The sequence below is a fragment of the Phoenix dactylifera genome, unplaced genomic scaffold, assembly GCF_009389715.1.
Source record: "Phoenix dactylifera cultivar Barhee BC4 unplaced genomic scaffold, palm_55x_up_171113_PBpolish2nd_filt_p 000090F, whole genome shotgun sequence".
NCBI classification, from domain to species: domain Eukaryota; kingdom Viridiplantae; phylum Streptophyta; class Magnoliopsida; order Arecales; family Arecaceae; genus Phoenix; species Phoenix dactylifera.
This window is the reverse complement of record NW_024067679.1, coordinates 680,730-701,750: the sequence shown is the minus strand read 5'-3', so window position 1 is coordinate 701,750 and position 21,021 is coordinate 680,730. Positions and strand designations below refer to the sequence as shown.

The window sequence follows — 21,021 nt, the reverse complement described above, 5'->3', positions numbered from 1 at the left end:
ATGCTAAAAATGGTAACATGGGGTCGTGAAGGTGAATATATTCATCAAGCGCAAATTTATGAAAGAAATATGGGGAGCATCCAAGTGTGTATCATGCAGCCGGGAGGTTTTGTTTTACCATCTAAACCAATGTTTCATGATTCAATTAATTTTATAATAAAAATATCCGAAAAGTAAAGCTAAAACAGAATTTTTCTTATTTTTTTAATATGAGATTCATACAGAGCTTGGATGCCATAAAAGTCCTGCAAAAAAGTCTTGTTTTCATAAAAAAGCGCTTTCACGTGGATGGTTCTGGAAAAGTGTGGTCATCAGCTCACCGACTGACTAACAAACTCCAGACAACGACACGTCACCACGCGTCCCTCCAGCGCGCGAAAAGCAGTGTGGAACGAAGAATAGATCCGATCCCATCTGACGGGCCTATTTTTTTATACCGCACAACGAGAGGAACCCGATTCGATTCGAATTTAGATCTGGGAGCGAGAAGCGCGTCCTCCCCCTCCCCCATTTGATGGAATGCGGCCATGGCCGCCATCATGGGTCTCCGAGACGCCACATCCGTCGCAGCGGCGGCCACCTCCGCCGGCGCCGGAGCCATCGCCTCCGTCGATTCCACCATTGCCGGGTTGCCCTACTCGCCGGCGAAGGAGAAGGCCGCCTCGCGTGGGTTCGGGTACCCTAGCCGCGCCTCGCTTCCGCTGCTTCTCCTCCGGTCCCGGAAGCTCGCCGGCCTCGTCAAGGCCCGGGTCCTTCTCGTCGCCTGCGTCCTCCTCGCTCTCTTCCTCGTCTCTCGCCAGGTGGGGCCCCTCATGGGGTGGAACTACCAGCCTTCCTCTTCCGTCTCCTCTCCTTCCAGGTTTTCTAACCCTTCCCTTCTCTTCTTGTCTCTTCTTCATTATCTTTTCTGTTGTTTCCATAGAAGTGGTGTGATGCAACCGAAGATGGTCTTTTCTATCATGCAGTCTGTTTATAAGATGAGATAGTAGTCAAAATGGTAACTTTTCATATCACGGACTCTGTTTATGGTATTTTATATCATGTAGTCTGTTTATAAGATGAGATAATAGTAAAAAATGGGAACTTTTCATATGACCTGCTCTGTTTATAACAGGAGATGCTATCAAAATGGTTTTTTATATGATTTAGTCTGTTTGTTAGAGAATTTGGTTTTAGTTTGTTGGCACTGTTATGCCCCATCCCAAGATTGTGAGCCGATGGTCACGGCAACTGCCACATACTTATTGAGAACTCTCTCCGTAAGCATGCAAGGCATCTCATTATATCATAATTAAACAACAAAAGAAATTTAAATAATAACATTTAAATGTTAATTAAATAACATAATTAAAAGTCTTACAAAACCACTAATATTCCAAAATCTTGCATCAACTCTAAAATAAAATCTAGTCTAATCAAAATCTGGTCTCAAATCACTCACTTATGATAAATCTCTGAGTCGAGTTAATTCTTCATATCTATAAAAATAGTAAGAAATTGTATAGAGAGTCTAGTAAGTAATGAATATCTTAACTAGACAATTCATATCATAACAGAAGATACAATAGTAAAATTTTTTACCACAAAACAGTGTAAAAATATAATCAATTTTGTTTTAAAACACAAATCAATTAAAATCTATATCTTTCAAATATTCGGATACGTAATCATAAATTCGATTTGAAACAAATCATATTCAACTTCTACAGCCTTAAACTATGGCCACACTTATACCGTGTGGCTAGACTATAAATAGAACCACATTTATGTCCTGTGAAGTGGGTCAGAACACCGCACTTATACTCTATGGAGTAGGCCAGAATACCACATTTATATCCTGCGGAGTGGGCCAGAATACCACATTTATATCCTATGGCAGGGCCAGAAATAGAATTAATGAGCTCAATAATAATCGAAGTGCAACTGCATAACCCCCAACTGGCAGGGTCCAAAATATAGTAAGGTTGAGAGTTCAAATCTGATACATATCAGAGTTTTTTTTACAAAATAATATATATATATCATATTCCAGTAAATATATATATATATATATATGTGATGTAAGATCATTAAAAAATATAACAATGGTTCAACAAATATTACTCCAAATTATATATCTATTTTTCATTCGAAACACTATCTCATAAAATTCATAAATTACATATAAATCGATTAACAATTTTTTTGATGTAATAAAAAAATTCTAGAAAAGGCAGATCATTACTTAGTTTGCAAATGCAATCCAACTAATAGGTTCAATTAATCTTGAAATCTTTTTTAGATCCTAATATTCCAAAATTACACTTTTCATTAGAATTTCGTCATAATAATTTTAAAAATAAAATTTCTAAATTCCAACACCCTTACAGGGGCTAACCAAGTAGGAGTGCCCGACATTTGAGTCGGTCCAATCAAGATGATTTCATTGAATCATGTTCGGACTAGGGCACAAATGATTCAACAACGATCGGGGGTCATTAAATCCAACAGTATTTTGCAAGGAGCAAGGTGGGGGCTGACAAGCTGCTTGACGATCCTAGATCAGGACCCTTCGCCTAGATTGATCCAAAAATTACTAAGAGTCGTACTTACGGAGTTCAATCAACTCTAGAGATAGAAAGTCTAGATAAAGAGAGAAACAAAAAAGAGAAAGGATGGGGAAAAGAGAGAGAAAGAGGGAGATGAGAGAGAAAATAAGAGAGAGAATAGAGAGAACAAGGAAGAAGAGAGAGAAACTTCTTTCTCTTCTCTCTTCATGAACGGAGAAGTTTCTTTTCCCCTTATCCTTTTCCTTTCCTCCTTCTCGCCACATGTCCAAGGGGGTGGCAGCCATGGTGGCCCAGCTACCTACCAGACGGTAGCCACAGGCGACCTCAACCCTGACCAAACTTGGCGGCTGGTGGCGGCGGAATTGGAAGATGAAGACCGAAATAGGGCACCTCTATTTCAGATGATTGTCCGGCAATTCACTGACTCAAATCGTGATGGTTCACGGCTAAAATACCAGGAGAGAGAGAGAAGGAGACGAGGAGCACTTACCTCGATCCGGCGAGGTGGTTCGGCGGCTCCTTCCGACGACAAATCGAGGAAGAAAATCCGGAAGAGGAGCTCGGGATCGGTGGTTTGATCTTGGGTGAATTTGAAAGAGGAAGAGGTCTTTAAATAGAGAACCCCAGCTTTATCTGGCTAGTCTTTGGATCACGATGAGCTTCTCGATCTTTGACACGATCAAGGTGGAAGAAGACTCCCAGTCAGAGGCTTCTTCCCTGCCTTCCTCACGTGCATCGCACGTGAAGCTTGGCCCAAAATTTGGCTAGGCCGGTCAAATGGATCGGGCCCAGTCCACTGGGTTTCACAGGCACAATCTTAGGAATCCAATTACTAGTGAGTATCGCCCTTGCCAGTGATTGTTTTCTTTTTTTCCTGGTTTAAAGTGTATTATTTGTTATATTGTTGGGGTGATTGGGGGATTGTGTTTTGCCTCTTGTGCAATCGTGCTGAAAGTTGGTGTCAAGTAGTGACATAAATTAGGAATTTTGTAAAGCTCTGTTGGGTCCTATTTTTTCTGCATTTAGCTGTAGAGAAAGGCCATAAAGAGGTCAAGAAAATGGGGAGAAGAGGATTTGGTTAAAGATTGATGGTGGATGGAGCTAGGTAGGTGAATTGGATCAAAGGGGAGAAATTGGTTAAGATGATGTGGCAGGCTGCCAAATTAACTAAGGTGGTTTCTTCTAGCCAAGGAAGGAAATCGGACACCATTTCATTCTGTCGATGGGGCTAACTTTGAATCGAGATAAAAGCAAAAGTAAAAGAAATACATATCAGTTTAAATTGCCATAAAAACAAAAGTAAAAGCAAAAATTTATGCCACAGTGGAAGCTTTTTAAAATTTTCTTCTCAAGAACTTCTCGTTCTTGATACTTTTGCCATACAAAATTACAAAATTAGTGCTTTTGTGCTTACCAGTGGATCTATATCTTTTTATCAGTTAACAAATAAGTGTAGGCCTGTTACACTCTGGTCTGTCAGTACAAAGAGGGTAGATATCAAGAAAACGTCCCTGGAAAGACTATCCTATTCTTTTGCCAATTTGAATTAGAAAAATTAAGCCTTGGTGCATAAAAGTGAAATATCAACTACAATCTTTTAATATGCCCTGCTTAAATTGTATCTGTTCATCCTATTTACAAGACTCTTTTAATTAGATTAGTTGTGAAAGTTGTATTTTTCTAGGCCAAGTACAGAATGCTTGGATCAGCATTCTAATGCATAATTTTTTTTGTCAGAAGACTGTGTTCCATTTTCTGCAGATGCCCCTATGTTTTTGTTGGTTCATTCAGTTGCTTCCATGTTCCCTATTTCAGATCCTCCTTGTTGTACACCTACTTCAGCTTCAGTTTCTCTTTTATTTAAAGGCAGTTAATGTCTCACTAGATCCAACCTTAAATGTTGTACAAAAGAAATTAACTTTTTTTTGTGTATACAAGTGATTGATGAATGAAGTAAATTATTTTCATAATAAATCTTCTAAGGGTTTGGGCCTGTGGTTTAGGTGGTTGGCAATGATATTGTAACTCTAAGGTTGTTGGTGGTGTTTTAGTTGCCAATTTTGGAAACAGAAGTTAGCCTGGGAACTGAGTATGCATTTTTGGGATCTAAAATGTAACTAGAATTGAGCATCGAGAGACCCTGAGAAGTTGGTCAACTGTTTAAAGGAGGTGAAATTGAAGGTTAAAAAAATGGAAATCCAGACTGTAGGAGCTTGGAACCTAGTGAAGAAAATTATTGTTCTTGTTATCTTGGTAGTGTTGTACGACTTACCTGGATTAGTTGATTAGCCTGAGAAGAGATAAAATAAAAATGAGCTGAGAACCTGGAATCATGGTGTCAAATTGTTCCTGAGATCCATAAAAGAACACACACTGTGTGTTGTTTGAAAACACTATGATAATAGTAAAACTAATTCACTATCTAAAATAATTTACAAGGCAATTAGTGTTATGTAATTAGATGACATGGTTGTCATTCGCGATTGTGTTCAAGGTAATTCAACTGGATAGGCAACAAATAAACCAGTAAGTTGATCACCATGGGATTTAATAAAGCATATTTGATTCTTACACTAATTTCAGACTTAAGACTTGCTGGAGATCACATATCACAAATTGTAGAACATATCTCAGTTTGCCCTGATAATGAGTGCAGAGATTTCCAACATTTTCAAAACCCAAAATCCAAGGTACTTAGGCAATGTCGGGCAATACAGCAAACCTACCCTGGGAAAGGAAAAACATTTACATAGCACAAATAAAAACCCATTTGAGATGATGTGGACATGTCTAATTTAGTAGCATTACAGTCTTAATGATTCTGGTCTTGTAATCCAGTTGAAGATTTAGGAGAGACTGAAGGGGACTTGATCAAAGTATTTTAAAGGCATCTGAATACAATTCTTGAGGGAGTTGGCCATTGGTTAGAAACTTATGCGTTGTAATTAAAGCTGGCATCAAATACTTTGCACAAATATTGTTGTTTTGTTTATGTGGAACAGAAACTGGGAGCTGATACTGTCTTCAGAGGCTGGTTTCAGCTTCTCTGCATTTAACCTGATAAGATTGACTGTTGCTATTTACCAGTAAAGTGAAAAAACCATGTAGAAGTGGTGTATTCTTAATAATTTCTTGTCTAGATTACAAAATTATTAAATGTATTTGACTTTTCCAGAAATATTATTTTCGTATGGTTGCTTGTCTTTGCTGGAAAAAATTATTATGAAAAAAATTCCTTGATCTAGCTTTTTGGTCAAACCTAGAAGTTGAAAATGGAACTTCAAATGATTATGATCTGAGATTGTGCTATTATTCATCTGTTGATTCTTAAAGAGCTTGCAAACATGAAGTTTTTTTTTTTCCTATGAATCTTAAGCCTGGTGTAGTACTTCATTCGACTATCTATATGCGTTCTTGATGCTGATGCATTTTCAGTTTTCCATGATGTTAACATTTCTTTGAGGAGATGACTTATGCAATATATGTTTAAGTGTTTTACCCTATTATTGAATTTATTTTTTTCTGAGATTTATAAGAAGAAGTTATCTGGTTTACAATCTGCTATTGAAGTATTTTATTTACCTTTGCAAGCTTATTTTGGCTTTCATGAAGTTATGTTTTGTTTTTTGTGTGCGCTGTCATTTGTAATTATACAGATTAAATGGCAAAACGTGCTTTTAGGGGTGGTTACACGGTACTGATAAACACTTGGAAGCGCAATTCTCTTCTCAAGCGATCTGTGGCTCATTATTCATCTTGTTTACGGGTTGATGCAATACATGTAGTCTGGAGTGAAAGTGATCCGCCATCAGAAAGCCTTAAAGCCTATCTCAGGAAGATAGTGTTTTCACAGTCCCAAAGTGCCCGTAAACCAAACTTCAGATTTGAACTGAATGAGGAAGATAATCTGAATAATAGATTTAAGCCCATTGGGGACCTCAAAAATGATGCAATCTTTTCAGTAGATGATGATGTAATTGTTCCTTGTCCCACTTTGGATTTTGCATTCGCAGTATGGCAAAGTTCTCCGGACACAATGGCGGGATTTGTTCCACGCATGCATTCACTGGCTGAGGTTAGCTAAATTCTGCATTTTATTGATCATTTTTTAGCTGATCTTATGGCATCATATTGTTTTTGTGAGGCTCGAGGTTTGATAATGAATTCTTTTTGAATATGTAAGAAAAAGAGAGAACAAATTTGGACTTGTTCACTTACTCCTGTTTAGGAAATTGTAATCTATTTTATGCTACCCTCTGGCTTAATCCAATGTTTCAGTACACATTTAGATTTGGACATGGGTGTGACACTCGGGCATCTTAAATAAGTTCCTGAATATTATAAGGATCCAGCCTGGACATTTGCATGCACCTGTTGCTCATACATAAGTCCATGAAACATAGGTTATAATATACCAAGTACTTCTGTTGTATCTGTGACTTTGAAATAGTTACAGATATGCAACATATACATTTCCATATCCTGGTGTTTAAATGCCATGTGAATGCTGATTTCTTTTTGGAAAAGCATGAAGTTCCAGCATATTATGGTCCCTGGCCCCAATTCATAGATGATGCCAGGCTTGTTTAACTTTAGAATTCTTTAACATGCAATAGATATTATGTAATTTTACTCCTTGGTTAATCTCCTAAAGTCGAGCCTTTTTTAGCACTTGGCCTTGACTGCTCTCTTCCTCCTACCAAAAAAGGGGAACTATTCTCTTCCTGAACTCTCCCTCCCTTTCACCTGGTAATGAAAATCTTGTCCCTATCTTAATTATCTAACATATAGGTTGACAAATTCACCCTTGTTTGATGGGTATTTTTTCAAAATTTTTGTCATTTTGTTGTTCCCCTGGAAATTATATTACTGAAAGAATCAGTTTATTCCACAAATGCAAGAGGATAATGACATATGAAATCTATTGAGATGGGGAGAACATTACTTGTGATGAAAATGTGATCAATACATCATAGCAAGTTACTCTTCTATTGAGCTGGCTTCTTATCAGATGGATGCTGGTTAGGACCAATCTAGCTGCTTGGCTGCACTGATTTAACATGATGATTTCTCTCTTACACTCCACTTCTTTTTTGAGAAACCGACTCACATCTCACAAGCAAGCATGAAACAACCTAGCATTTGTTTCAATTATACGATCCCCTATGTGAGTTATACTGAACTTTGTATTTATTTTCTCACTATAGATCAGTATGCCTCTTTGTAAATTAACCTTCATTTTTTTCCATCTTTTGATTGTTCAATGATTTTTTCTATATTATTAAGAATTGTTACATATATTCGTGATTATCAACTGAATGAGAAAGTTAAGGAGATCTATGGAATGTGATCTAGAGGTGCATGTGATCTAGAGGCATAGAAGCTTGCACCTTTGAATGGTAAAAGATCAATTGAAGCAGCATTGGTTATAGGCAAAACAAACAAAACATCATATAGGCTTATTCAGGGGGTGCTATGTTGGGCCAGAAAACAAGAAAAAGGTCTATTCACAGGCTGAAGCCATCAATCTTGATCAACCATTGACAACCAATGTCAATGTCTAAATGGTGGTGGTGCTCAATGAATTTCAGAGAGTATTGATAGAAGCTTGAGATAACAGAGCTTTGCATCTTTGGATAGCAATAAAGTAATAAGAGAGAAACAAGATCTATAAAACAAAGTGAATTTTGTTGTGGTAGAAAACCTATAGACAGACTTGGTATGAATCTGTACCCTGGACACGGTTATCAAAACCAGGCTGGACTGGTCGGTTGAACCAGAAAACCAGTGAATGGCCTCTGGTCCAGTTCTCTTTTGTTATAGGACTGGATATGCAGTCAACCTGGTGAAACCTGCCTGAGGCAGGTTCATCTTGATGCAAGCAAACCGAGCAGGTATCGGTGACTTGAATGCCTGCTTTTCACTTATGGAAACAATTGGCTAAATAGTAGCTAGTCAATGATTTCAAGATTTCATTAGGGAAGATTGTAGTGCTTCGCACTGATAAAAGTTAACCATCTTGGCAAAAAAGGAAGGAAAAGAAAGAATTATCAATTCATATAACTTTTTGATTTTCTTAATTTTATATGTAATATCATTTATGTGTTCACTTGCACGCATTCACATGACATTGGTTGGGCATTTATTTGAATAGATTTGAACTATTAATGAAAATAATGTCAATTTCATATTTAATTATACATTTTTCATATTTATGTTTACTGAATTAAGCATGTTTAGTGAAAATTAAAATATAAAATCTATTTTTCCTTAATTTTGTATTCACATAAATATAAACCAATAAAATATATACCTCATGTCAACTCAACTAAGCCTTAATCCCAAACTAGTTGGAATTGTCTAAACATCATATAGAAATCTAGTTGTAATTTTTTTATTATAAAAAGGTAATTATCTAGTTATGGTTTTGGCAATTTGGGTCCCTAGAGGGACGGACTAGGGACAAATCTAACTTTTGGCATGCTTTTGCACAAAGTTGTTGCCGCAGGACTTGGCTCGAGCCATTGCACTTGTTAGCCTAAGCCTTTTGCCATTGCATCAAGTAATGGCCCTATTTGTAGTTTTTTTTGTAGTATTTATATTTATATTTTAACTTTACTATTCTTGTTTTTATCGCTATATCTATTTTCATAATAGTTTTAATCATTTTTATTGACCCATTGTTGGATCAGTAACCTAGTTACCCACTTTCCTCACCGATTCAACTTTCGGCCTGAGGGTCTGATAACTATGATTCTGGAATTGTATGTGGAGAGAACAAGAACTAATGTTGAAACTAAGGTTTGTTAAATTAGGCTGAACCACCCAGTTCAGGCAGTACCGAACCGACCTGGTGCGGAACCAAGTTGGTTCGCTATTTAAAATCGGTTCCATCCCCTACAGGCCGGAACCGAAATGGGACCGGCCAGAACCGGTCCTTTTCGGGCCAAAACCGGACGGTTCGATGCCGACACGGTGCGAATCAGTCGGTTCGATGCTGACTCGGTACGAATCAGTCACTTCGCACCGAGTAAAGCTGCACTGTGGCAACCGGTCCCTTTCGGGCCGGAACCGGATAGTTCGATGCCGACTTGGTGCGAATCGGTCGGTTCGCACCAAGTCAAGATTATTGCCACAATGCAGCCACTGTGGCATTATATAATGCCACAGTGACCACAAGATGGCTTTAAAAGCTCCTTCAGTGGTGTTGGAAAAGCTCGAAAAGGCCTTCCCAACGTAATTTGACACAGAGCCAGAGCTTTTTCTTTCCAAAAAATCTACAAACAACACCGATTCAGGCTATCGGAAGAAAGAGCCAAGGCTAAATAAGGCGTGCTTCCTCTTTTCTACCAAGAGTCATGCGGTTTGCTACCAATTACATTGCACTTGATAGCCTTCTTGAGAAGAAAGCAGCCCTACGTTAGATGTTTGTCAGTCCTGAGTGGCAAAATAGTAGATATGCCTAGCACGACATTGAAGGAAGCAGTGTCGAAGACTTGGTGACGAGGCAAATATTCTGACAGTGGGCCACTGCGATAGTGAAGGCTATCAGACCATTGTATGAAGTGCTTCGGACTGTGTATAGCAAGAGGTACCTTCATATGTGCTTTCTGTATCACATGATAGAGTAAAGGCTCAGATCATGGAGGCAGATCTAACCCATGCCCAAGAGTACATCAGCATTATTGAGCAACAATGGGACTACCAAATAGATAGGGACTTGCATCTAACATGTAAGCAAGAAGATTAAAAATTAGACTACTTTTGTACTTGTATAATTGTACTAAGACAGTCTCCTTTATGTGCAGCATACTACCTGAACCCTTGGTTCCAGTACAGCGTAACTGAAATTGGTATGGATGACGAACTTCTAGCCACTCTAAGTAATGTCATTTACAAGATGGAGCCTGATCTAGAAGTTGCAACACTATGTCTATAAGAGGTAACTTAACTTAAGTGACATGTATAAGTTAACTGGTATCTTCTATTATTAATATAGTACAACACGGTTCTTTTTCATAAACCAAATTATTTAGAGAGGGTAGTGACAGCTTTGGACAACAAGCAGTTGTCGTTAAGAAAAGTATGAATTCGAGAATGTTACATATCAGGAGGATATTTATCTGGCGTTAGATGGTTACTAATATAGTACGATCTTATATCTATTTTTCTTCAATATTTTTGTAGCTGAATGGCGGATTCATTTTGGATTGTCTGTGAAAAATCTTAAACGGGTTGCTATCCGAATCTTCTCGCAGAAGGTCTTTTTGAGTGGCTGTGAGCGCAACTGGTCTACCTTCACCCTCACAGAAGCGCCTTAACGATCCTGTATATGTTCACTACGATCTGAGGTTGAAGCTAAAGTGCATTCAGGAGGAAGTAGAGCTTAAGTATACAAATCTGATCCATAGTGCTTTCGTTGATGATGAGGATGATCCTTTGATCGAAAGGCTTGTGGATTAGCAGCAGGAGCCAAAGCTTGACGAGCCAAGATTGCCTCTACGACCGGCCAGCTTCGTAGCCAGCAAGGCTAGGGTCTATGCAGGGCAATGGGCTGAGCGTAATATTCCACGCATTCCTACAGCTGATTAGCCAAAACCACAGGAAAGCCAATCACCATATGACTTCTTATCCGAGACATCCTCTTAGAAATATGATCGAGAGATGCTTAGACGAGGCTACTACGCTATCCGGTTGACTCGGTTAGGAGGACAGCTAGGTAGAGAGGGGCATAAAGGTAAAAAGGCAGCTGTCCAACACACCAAAAAAATAAAAGACACCTGCAACGCCAATGAAGAGTGTCGAAGAGGAGTTCTGGAACAACAGCGATAGCAGTTCTAGTGGTTATGTTTTTGCTGGCCATGGAGGGAGTGAAGGACAAGAGACCATTATTTATGAGACAGCCGCATGGTGGTTTTCGATATACCCGTAAGTTTCAGTTTATGCATACATACTACATAGGATAGGGACCATGGTGCACGATCTGATAGAGCCCGCGAAAATACGATTGCATATAGGAGACAGGCTCCTTGAGTTCATTCAGGAGGACACGATGCAGCTATAAATAACCTCGCACATGGAGTGGGATCCATAGACGTATAGGTTTTGAGTCGTATACTGGATCCTATTATCCACAACCACGGCTGCCTATGACCCATACGAATACGGGTATGGATATCATGCGTCTGAGGCATCTTTCGGTGGCTACTATCCTACGCAGTCTGGAGCATCTCACCGGTCGGATTTTGTTGCCGGCATTTTCGGATGCGCCCTTTCTACATCCATATTATTAATCAGAAGACACCTTTCAGAACCAGAGCTTCAGTGAGAGATCTGAGAGTGCTTATAACCCGACACGTGTTTCTTATGGGATGAATGTACAAAACTATAATGTTGCTTGGTTAATGGGGTGGGTTGATGTGCCTCTTGACTATGCTTATGATTCAGATATCTACGAAACCTATCGCCACTCGACCCAATTTTATATATCAATATGTATGTTGTACTTTAAATGTATATAAGTGATTGTATTATTTTATATTTTTCACATCACTATTTGAATTGAGAATATTTTATGTCGTTCCTTGTAGCATGCAGCATCTCACTAATCATTTTATGATTTGTCTAATTTTAAAACAAGAAAATGCATCATTAGGTTAAACCGGGATCATAGAAATACCAAAAAAATATCAAGAAAATACCAAAAAAATTATCAAATTACACTTAAAATCATTGAAAAATTTCAAAAAGAGTGATTACCAATTAAATATTTTTGAAAAGTAAAAAAAATTGGGCATGCCGGTAGCCATACCGGTTCCGATCCGGTACCGAACCGGTCCGGTTGAAACAACATGTTGTAGGAAGAATCCAAGAATTTACTCTTGACAGTTTTTGTTATTGCAGGAAAATGGTATGCCATATTATAGATATGGAGGCTGGTGGTCAGTATGGTGGATGGGTGCTTACAGTATGGTTCTGTCAAAAGCAGCATTTTTCCACCGAAAGTACTTGGACCTGTACACCTACAAGATGCCATCATCTATTCGTAAATATGTAACCAGGGAAAGGTCCACTTCAAGCATCGGCTCTATTGTTTTGATGTTAGCTTTGCATTTTCATCTGTTGACTTCTACGATTCTTGTAGGAACTGTGAAGACATTGCTATGTCGCTGCTCATTGCCAATGCCACTGGAGCTCCTCCTATCTGGGTGAAAGGTAGGACTGAATTCTATGCAGCAGTTTTCAGTTTTATGTGCATGTTTGTAACACCAATAGCACCTTATCTCCCGCTACAAATGGCCTTGGGCATCAGCTAAAAACCAAAATGATATTATAAAGCACAACATTTAGTTTATTAAAAATTCGAACTATTTTTGAAAAGTTCAAGGTCAATCTGAAAGGGTTTATAGCAAATTTGGATATGCAATTTGTGAATGAACGTATATTACCTGACAATGAGATGCAATATCTTGGTAACTATGATTTTCTGATGAATTCGCTGGCAGAAGCTACAACTCCATTCTTTTCTGTTCACAGTTTTTGTTAACATCATTTTCTGGAACGTTGTGTCGGCCGATTACAATGATGGAAAAAAAAGAAGGAAAAGTTATTTAAAAATGTTATCTTTGTCTTGTCTAATCAAAAGACCTTTCTATGGCAATCTTGGTTATTTCTTGGCGGATTTATAAAGTTTTGTATTGCAGTTTAGATGTTAATAAGAAATCGGATATTGTCCAGTCACTGAAATTTGTTGCTTAATATGCTGTTGCTTAGAATCATTGTCACTTTCCCACTAAAATTGATTATTTCAATTTACCTTGTATTGAGACTAGGTTAGATACTTGATGTACCTTTTGTCCATAAATAAAGATACTGAATAGATGAGCTGCTGTCTGACGGTTAGCGTAGTCAAAACTTGTTGCAGAAGTGCAGATGACATAGACTATGCAACAGACTATTTGATGAGGTAAAAAAAGATTGGGAAGCTGATAATATAACTTACCTCAATCTGGAAGCAAACTCTCTTACTGAAACTTCTATTCATGAAAAGGATCTCAAGATGCATATACAATTATGGTGGTTCAGTCATGTGAAGTGTTTAGTTGTTCCATCTTTTAGGAAAGTCTTTCTGCATGGAAGCATAGATGTTAAACACCACCTCTGTCATTTATGCAAAATCTTTTTAACTAGTTTTCTTGTCAATTTAAGGGCTAGACCTTTACAAATCAAGAACATACAGCCACTTGCTGTTATTTGATGTCACCAGTTATCTTTTGTGTGCTTAAGCATGTGTACCTAGAAAACTAATTTATTATGATTAGCAAAACAAATATAGGAAAACTTGTCAGATTAAATAATGAAAGAATATTTGGACCTCAGTGTCAGTAATAAAATCAAAATTCGTTCTGACATTATTAAATCATTTTTCACAATCTAATTAAAAGAAATCTAATGAAAACCTTTTCATTCCCACTTCACTATTAAACCATTTGAAGTTAGTCTTTCTTCATTATTTAGCATTATCTTTTTTTATAAATGATGGCAGAGCATGCTTGGAGTTATCGTATTGTTCATGAGCTGGTGTCAAACTTCTCTTTTCAACTTACAGGATGCTTTTGTTGGCCAAGAATAAGCAAGATAGTCCATGTGCTACTAAAGATAGTCCAAGGTAGAAAACAAAACACATCAAGTCAAATCAAACTTGCAAGACTAAGCGAAGTAAGCCATACACTCTAAAAACCAAACTAACAGCCCCTAGGCCATATCTAATGCTCACTTGAAAGCTAAAACTCTTAAGGCCTAAAGGATATCTATGATCCAAAGATAATGGGGGAAAAACATCTTTAAAGCTTCCAAGAAGGCAAGAACACTAATATGTAACTGGTAAGGTTCATGATATTAGAACATAGGGACATAAAGGAAGAGAGTTTCCAAGGCATGAGTCTTTAAGCCATAGGTATAGACATTTTAACCCCTTTTTTTTTTATCATTGCTTCTCTTGGAACTTGTTAAGATTCAAAATGAGGATCAACATGCAATTCAGGTTTAACGCATTGATTCCTCATGAGTAGGGAACATGCCCATAAAGAAGCTCATCTTGGATCCTAGTCTTGATAATTTTTCACAAAGAGCGGACGGTTGAATCCTAATCCTAGTTATTTTAGGCAAAGTGTCATTGTAAGAATAGTGAAAGGGGCATTTTGGGCACATAAATTTTTGCACAAACTCATGCTAAGGGTTTAAAACAGCGTATGCCGAACCGGCCCGTACCGGCCGGTACGGGCCGGTACAAACCGGTCCGTACCGGCCGGTACGGGCCGGTACAAACCGGTCCGGCCAGCTACCGGTATGGCGGAGCCGTGGAAACCGGTACAGGCCGGTTCCTTGCCGGAGACGAAGAAGGCGAGGAGAAAAAGAGGGAGCACAGGGAAGAGAGGGAGGGAGCCCACCTTCCGCCGCCATCGGAGAGCCGCGGAGGGGCGTCGGAGGCCGGTGGGGGGCGGCGGAGCTGGGCGGGGGACGGGGGAGCCCGCGGGCGGCCTCCGCAGCGCCCCCGCGGGCTCCGCCGCCCCCCGCCGGCCTCCGACGCCCCGCCGCGGCTCTCCGATGGCGGCCGAAGGTGGGCTCTCTCCCTCTCTTCCCCGCGCTCTCTGGTTCTCTTCTTCTTCCCCGGTTCCGGCGGGGAAGAGCTTCCCGGTTCGTACCGCCCGGAGCACGGTACGAACCGGCCCGTACCGGTCCGGTAGGCAACCGGTACGCCTACCGGACCCGGTACGGTGGACCTTGGTTTAAAATAATAAAGATCTTATCAACATGGAGAATATATACAAATAATAACGATAAAGATGCAAAAAGATAAACAGAGAAATTTAAAAATTTATTGTTCTTGAGTAAATAGTAATAGAGCCATATGCAAGCATTTGCAGTCAAAATCTGCTATCAATTGTAGGGTGGATCACACTTGTCAAAGTTGCACATGGCTGAGGAGAGGAGCTGTACAATGCTCGGAGGCACAATCCATATGGCCTCCTTTGGACTAAAAATACAATTTCCATGTCCACAGTGAGATGATGGCCTCCTTTGGACTGAGGAGAGAGTTAGGAGGAAAGAATTAGGGTCTCCTGATCACAGGTAGGTGCCAGCCATTAGATTGACAGAATCAGTGTTTATAGATTAATGTAGATAGCCTGTCAGGACTCCAGTATCATAATTTTATTAGTTCTGAATACTACCATTTTTAACAGAGAGAATGAGTGGGAGGGATCAAGGATAGAGAAAGATGTTGACCGGAGAGAATAGAGGGAAGATGCTTGGTGTGCAATCATTAAAATATGCAGAAAACAGAAAAATTTTCAGAATAGAGTGTGAAGGACTATTTATGCACAACTTTTAAATGGAGAAGTAGGAGAGAAACTTTATTCCTTAGAATTTTAAGAGTAGGATTTATTTACATTTTGTATGAAGTAGAAAGGAAGGAGGGTAGTGTCAGAGTGAGTGGGAGAAGTTATTTAGATTAATCAAAAGGAGATGATCAGAGAAGCAGAGAATTTAAAGAGTGTTATTTAGGCTTATTGTCAGCATATTTGAATTTTCACATAAAAGGAATATTGGCAAAATTATATAGGTTTTAGGATTAATTATCTGGTAGAGTAGCTTTTGCTTTGATGGAACTGGATTTTGCTGTTACAACTACATTCTTTAGAATAAAATTTGCAATTTCAGCCGGCAATGTATTTTAAAAACTGAGCTCCTTTCCTCATGGAATATCTCGGATTTGCAGCAAGATAGATATATGCACATCTTACCTATGGAGCCTTTATTTGTATTCGTTACTTCGTAGTTTGTTTGCAGCAGATAGAACCAGCGTATGCCGTACCGGCCGGTACGGGCCGGTACAAACCGGTCCGGCCAGCTACCGGTACGGCGGAGCCGTGGAAACCGGTACAGGCTGGTTCCTTGCCGGAGACGAAGAAGGCGAGGAGAAAAAGAGGGAGCACGGGGAAGAGAGGGAGGGAGCCCACCTTCCGCCGCCATCGGAGAGCCGCGGAGGGGCGTCGGAGGCCGGTGGGGGGCGGCGGAGCCGGGCGGGGGACGGGGGAGCCCGCGGGGGCGCTGCGGAGGCCGCGGCCGCGGCCGCGTCACTGTTTCGAAAGAAACAGAGGACGCGGCCGCGTTTTTTAATTTGGGGATTTTAAGTGAAGTCGGCAAATCGGTTGCCGACTTCACTTAAAAATCTCCAAATTTTTTAATTTGGGGATTTTTAAGTGAAGTCGGCAACCGATGTGCCGACTTCACTTAAAATCCCCAAATTAAAAAACGCGGCCGCGGCCTCTGCAGCGCCCCCGCGGGCTCCGCCGCCCCCCGCCGGCCTCCGACGCCCCTCCGTGGCTCTCCGATGGCGGCCGAAGGTGGGCTCTCTCCCTCTCTTCCCCGCGCTCTCTCTGATTCTCTTCTTCTTCCCCGGTTCCGGCGGGGAAGAGCTTCCCGGTTCGTACCGCCCGGAGCACGGTACGAACCGGCCCGTACCGGTCCGGTAGGCAACCGGTACGCCTACCGGACCCGGTACGGTGGACCTTGGATAGAACAGTCCCATTTTCATTTATATGCAACTTTAAAATGATCTAGGTTTTAGTTGTAAGCATCTCAAGCCTTACAACTGCAATCTAGAAAGTTAAATAAAATTGGAGAAAGCACTGTCCCCAGTTTGGGGAATATCATAGATTCATATCAAGACACTGTGCTATTTCTTATTCATATGGTGGAATTATTATTACAGGTAAGATATATGAGATTGGTAGCTCTGGTATCAGCAGCTTGAAGGATCATAACAAGAGGAGGAATAAATGCCTCAATGACTTCTTTTCCCTTTATGGATCTGTGCCTTTAGTACCTACCAGCATGAAGGCTGTAGATGCACGAGAAGAATGGTTCTGGTAGCGCAATCAACATATCCCAACTTATTGGAGATCACATTTGTATGTCGAATGCATTACAACCAACGTGCGCATGCAGCTGGGATCTCACATTGTGGACTTGCATCAAGTTAGATAGTTTGCTCTTCTGGACAACATCTACCTCCACTGTAGTAATAAATTACCATGATATTGCAATGTAGGAAATATGTGACACCATGTTTTTTCTTCATATTGTAGTGGCTAGGGAGATGCCTCATGTTTGGCGCCCGCTATGAAACACTGACTCGTGCCTTGTTTGTTTGTATGTGAGTGTTGGAAGTGAGTTCATGAAATTAAGGAGTGAGTTATATGAGCTCACTCCTTTGGGTGTTTGGTTTGATATAAAAATGTCAGGTTTGCACAAGTATTTTATTTTTATATTTGTATTCTAATTCTTGTATGCAAATATTGAAGAGATTTGAGACGTAATAACTAATATTTTTTGAATAATTTAAGAGTGGATGGCTTTATAGCTAGACTATATTATTATCTTTACACAAAAAATGTGGTATCCCTGTACGATAAAATGCTTGCTCATGCTTTCCCCTGGTGCCCAGTTGCTTCCTGTAGTCACGGCATTAACAAAGAAAAAGAAATATATATGTAAATGTAATATACGGATTATAACTAACAGGAAAAAGCTTTACCATACTACTGTCTTGAGGGCTGGAATCGGGTCAGGCTGGGCTATGCCCCTGATCGAGTTTTATCTGCAGTTTTTCTCAGGCTTTGGCGGGGCATACTCTCGAAAACCCTAGCCCGGACTTGACCCAAAACTCGATTTGGCTGACCTGATTGAGCCTGTTCCAGCTAAAACATTTGGCTGATCTGATGGGAACCCAATTGCTTGGATGTTAACTTTCTAGGATCCTCGTTCATCGGTCCAAAAGACATATCTAGTACAATTAATTTTCAATGGAATGAAAAAGGATATATCTGGTATAATCGTAACCATAGAATACAACCCTAATTGATAAATACTCACACCTTGTGATTACACGGGTCCTTGGGATCCAAAAAAAAGTTTAATGTATCAGCAGACCATTGTAATATGTATTTAACATAGCAAGCGTACCAAAGAGCAATGCAGAAACACGTCAAAACCTAAAAGCAATTTATAGTTACCTATTTCCTTCACCTTTATCCTTCGCTTAAAAGTACCTCCCTGCACCCAGCTTCAAACATCCTTGTACCATATAACAAGAACTACAGAACATTCTTGCCGAATAAGACGGATATAGAAATCTCCAAAATAATTAAAGAAATCACAAAGCGCAACGGAATGCAACATCAGCACCATAATCCACTAAAAGATATACCAAATTCATTCCCAAAAATGATGAAGGCAGCAATCGCCTAGTAAAGAACACTGGACTAGAAAAATCCCCGAGTGGCCTTATTCTTATGGAAAGTAGCCTGGGGATGTCTCCTGATTCGGAGTGTATTAGCTAAGCGGAGTGTCAGGACTACTCTCATGTGTGAGGATTACCTTGATGAGGAGGAGACCATCACTCATGCTTTTCTTTACTGCCCTCGGGCTATACAGGTATGGAGGAGTGCAGCACCATCCTTGTCACGGGATTGAGGTTCGGCGGAGGATTTGTTACATTATCTGAGGGTATCTATGAGGAGACTGGAGTTGGAGTGGGGCGTTACCTGTGCCTACCTGGTCTACAATATATGGTTAGACAGGACTGCCAGTATCTTTGAGGAGAGGAGGGCACACCCACAGGCTGCGGCGAACAGAGCCTTCCGACATGCAGTCGAGTTCATCTACTCTATCAGAGAGTCTTCACTTAGAGGGACTAGGGACACCTGCGGTTCCTACATCGCTGTCACAGTGCCCAGAGTCACTTTTGTCACTTGGGAACCCTCAACCCTGGGTCACCTTAAGATGAACTTCAATGGTAGTATGCTAACTAGAGGAGACAGAGGAGAGACGGAATATGTGATTCGGGATCACAATTCCAGACTGATTGTTGCAAGAGGGCGACACATTGGCGGCACAATAGTCATAGGAGCATAGCTTAGGGCGGTATGGGAGGGCATCACTTATGCGAGGAGCGTCCTAGAGGCTAGTGAGATCACCCTGGAAGGAGATTCCACTATGATGATTGATTGGATTCGGCTTCCTGAGCGACAAGTACACGATCATCCTCTTCTTAGCGATATACGACGGATGGTGAGAGACTTTAACTCGTTTCAAGTTTCTCATGTGTACGGGGAGGCAAATAGGGCGGCTGATTGGGTTGCTTCCTTTGCTGCCCATCATTCTGGAGAGGTCTTATGGACATGGTCTGAGATTGTACCCCCATCTTTATGCCACATATTGTATCTTGACTCTGTTGGTTGCACTTACGCTAGATTAACGTGAACGACCGTTTTACCCAAAAAAAAAAAAAGAACACACTGAACCAGAAAAATCACTGACTTATTTTAGATCACAGAAAGGATACCAAATGAAAACATTTCTTTCTCTTTGGAAAAAAAACCAAGAACAATAATTGTCTGAAATAATTTCAGCCACAAGCACCTCGCCACCAGCTAGTGGTAACACGAGGAGAACAAGTAGAGTAGCTCAAGCTCAAGGAAGTTGGTTTTTAGCCATGCCTTCAGCCTACGAGAGGAGGTTGACCGATGACAATGAAGGAAAATAAGGGTTAGGGATGACCGATGACGGCGATGGCTTTTAGCAATGCCATTGGCCGACAAGAGGAGGATCACATTGCCTCTGCTTGGGCCGGTCATCAATGACGATGCGAGAAGGATGTGAAGAGATGGGAGAAGGCTAAACGAGTGAAGAGGGCCAACAAGCCATAGAGTCAAAGGATTGAATAATAGAAGGGTGTCCAGGGTTGGGGATCGACTGACAACGAGGGAAATTAGGATGAGCCTGATCATTTGATGGAATTAGGGCGAATAGCCTGATTTGAGATTGAACTCACTGATTGAAACCAGCTAACTAAGTCATAGACTCCCAATCTAAATAGAACAACCCAACCACTTCAGGGTAGGGGTGCAACTCGTGAGCTACTCTAGCTCGACTCTTATTCAAGCATGACTCAACTCAAATGTTACCAAGCTCGAGTAGCTCCAAAATTCTTTAAGTCAAACTCGAGTAGCATACTACATGGCTCGAAGGCTCACGAACCTAGTCGAGCACATATTTTTTTAATTATATTATTTTTTATTTATAATATACATTATTAATTTAATATTTTAAAATATAATATTATGTTATATTTTATTTAACTATATTTTTAATTATGGCCAAAGCACGAATTCGAATGTGAGTATGGCTCAGTTGATATTCGAGTCGAACCAAACCAAACCCAAGTATTGCTCTTTTTTTTATCGAGTCGAACTCGAACTTGGATATTAAGACTCAATCGACCTTTAAGTCGAGTTGTGAGCGCGAGTATTTTGAATCAAGTCGAGCTCAAAACTCCAACTACAAAAACTCAACTTAGCTCAATTGCACCTCTATTTCAAGGTGTGGTTGGATTTAGGCTCAGGTT

At 40.2% G+C, this 21,021-nt stretch overlaps 1 protein-coding gene across 2 annotated transcripts; it reads left to right on the top strand.

Moving 5' to 3' along the window:
* The first annotated feature begins 306 nt into the window (after positions 1–306).
* Positions 307–17,973, top strand: LOC103718232 (glycosyltransferase family 64 protein C4-like). 2 transcript variants are annotated; one of them, XM_026808904.2, is made up of 5 exons: positions 307–859; positions 6,231–6,624; positions 12,453–12,616; positions 12,694–12,764; positions 17,437–17,973. In XM_026808904.2, the coding sequence occupies exons 1-5, from the start codon at positions 528–530 to the stop codon at positions 17,484–17,486; spliced, it is 1,011 nt and encodes a 336-aa protein (XP_026664705.2). In that variant the 5' UTR covers positions 307–527; the 3' UTR covers positions 17,487–17,973. The 2 variants fall into 2 exon arrangements, with proteins under 2 accessions (XP_026664705.2, XP_008805171.2); XM_008806949.4 differs by having other exon boundaries at positions 350–859; positions 17,326–17,953.
* The last annotated feature ends 3,048 nt before the right edge of the window (positions 17,974–21,021 follow it).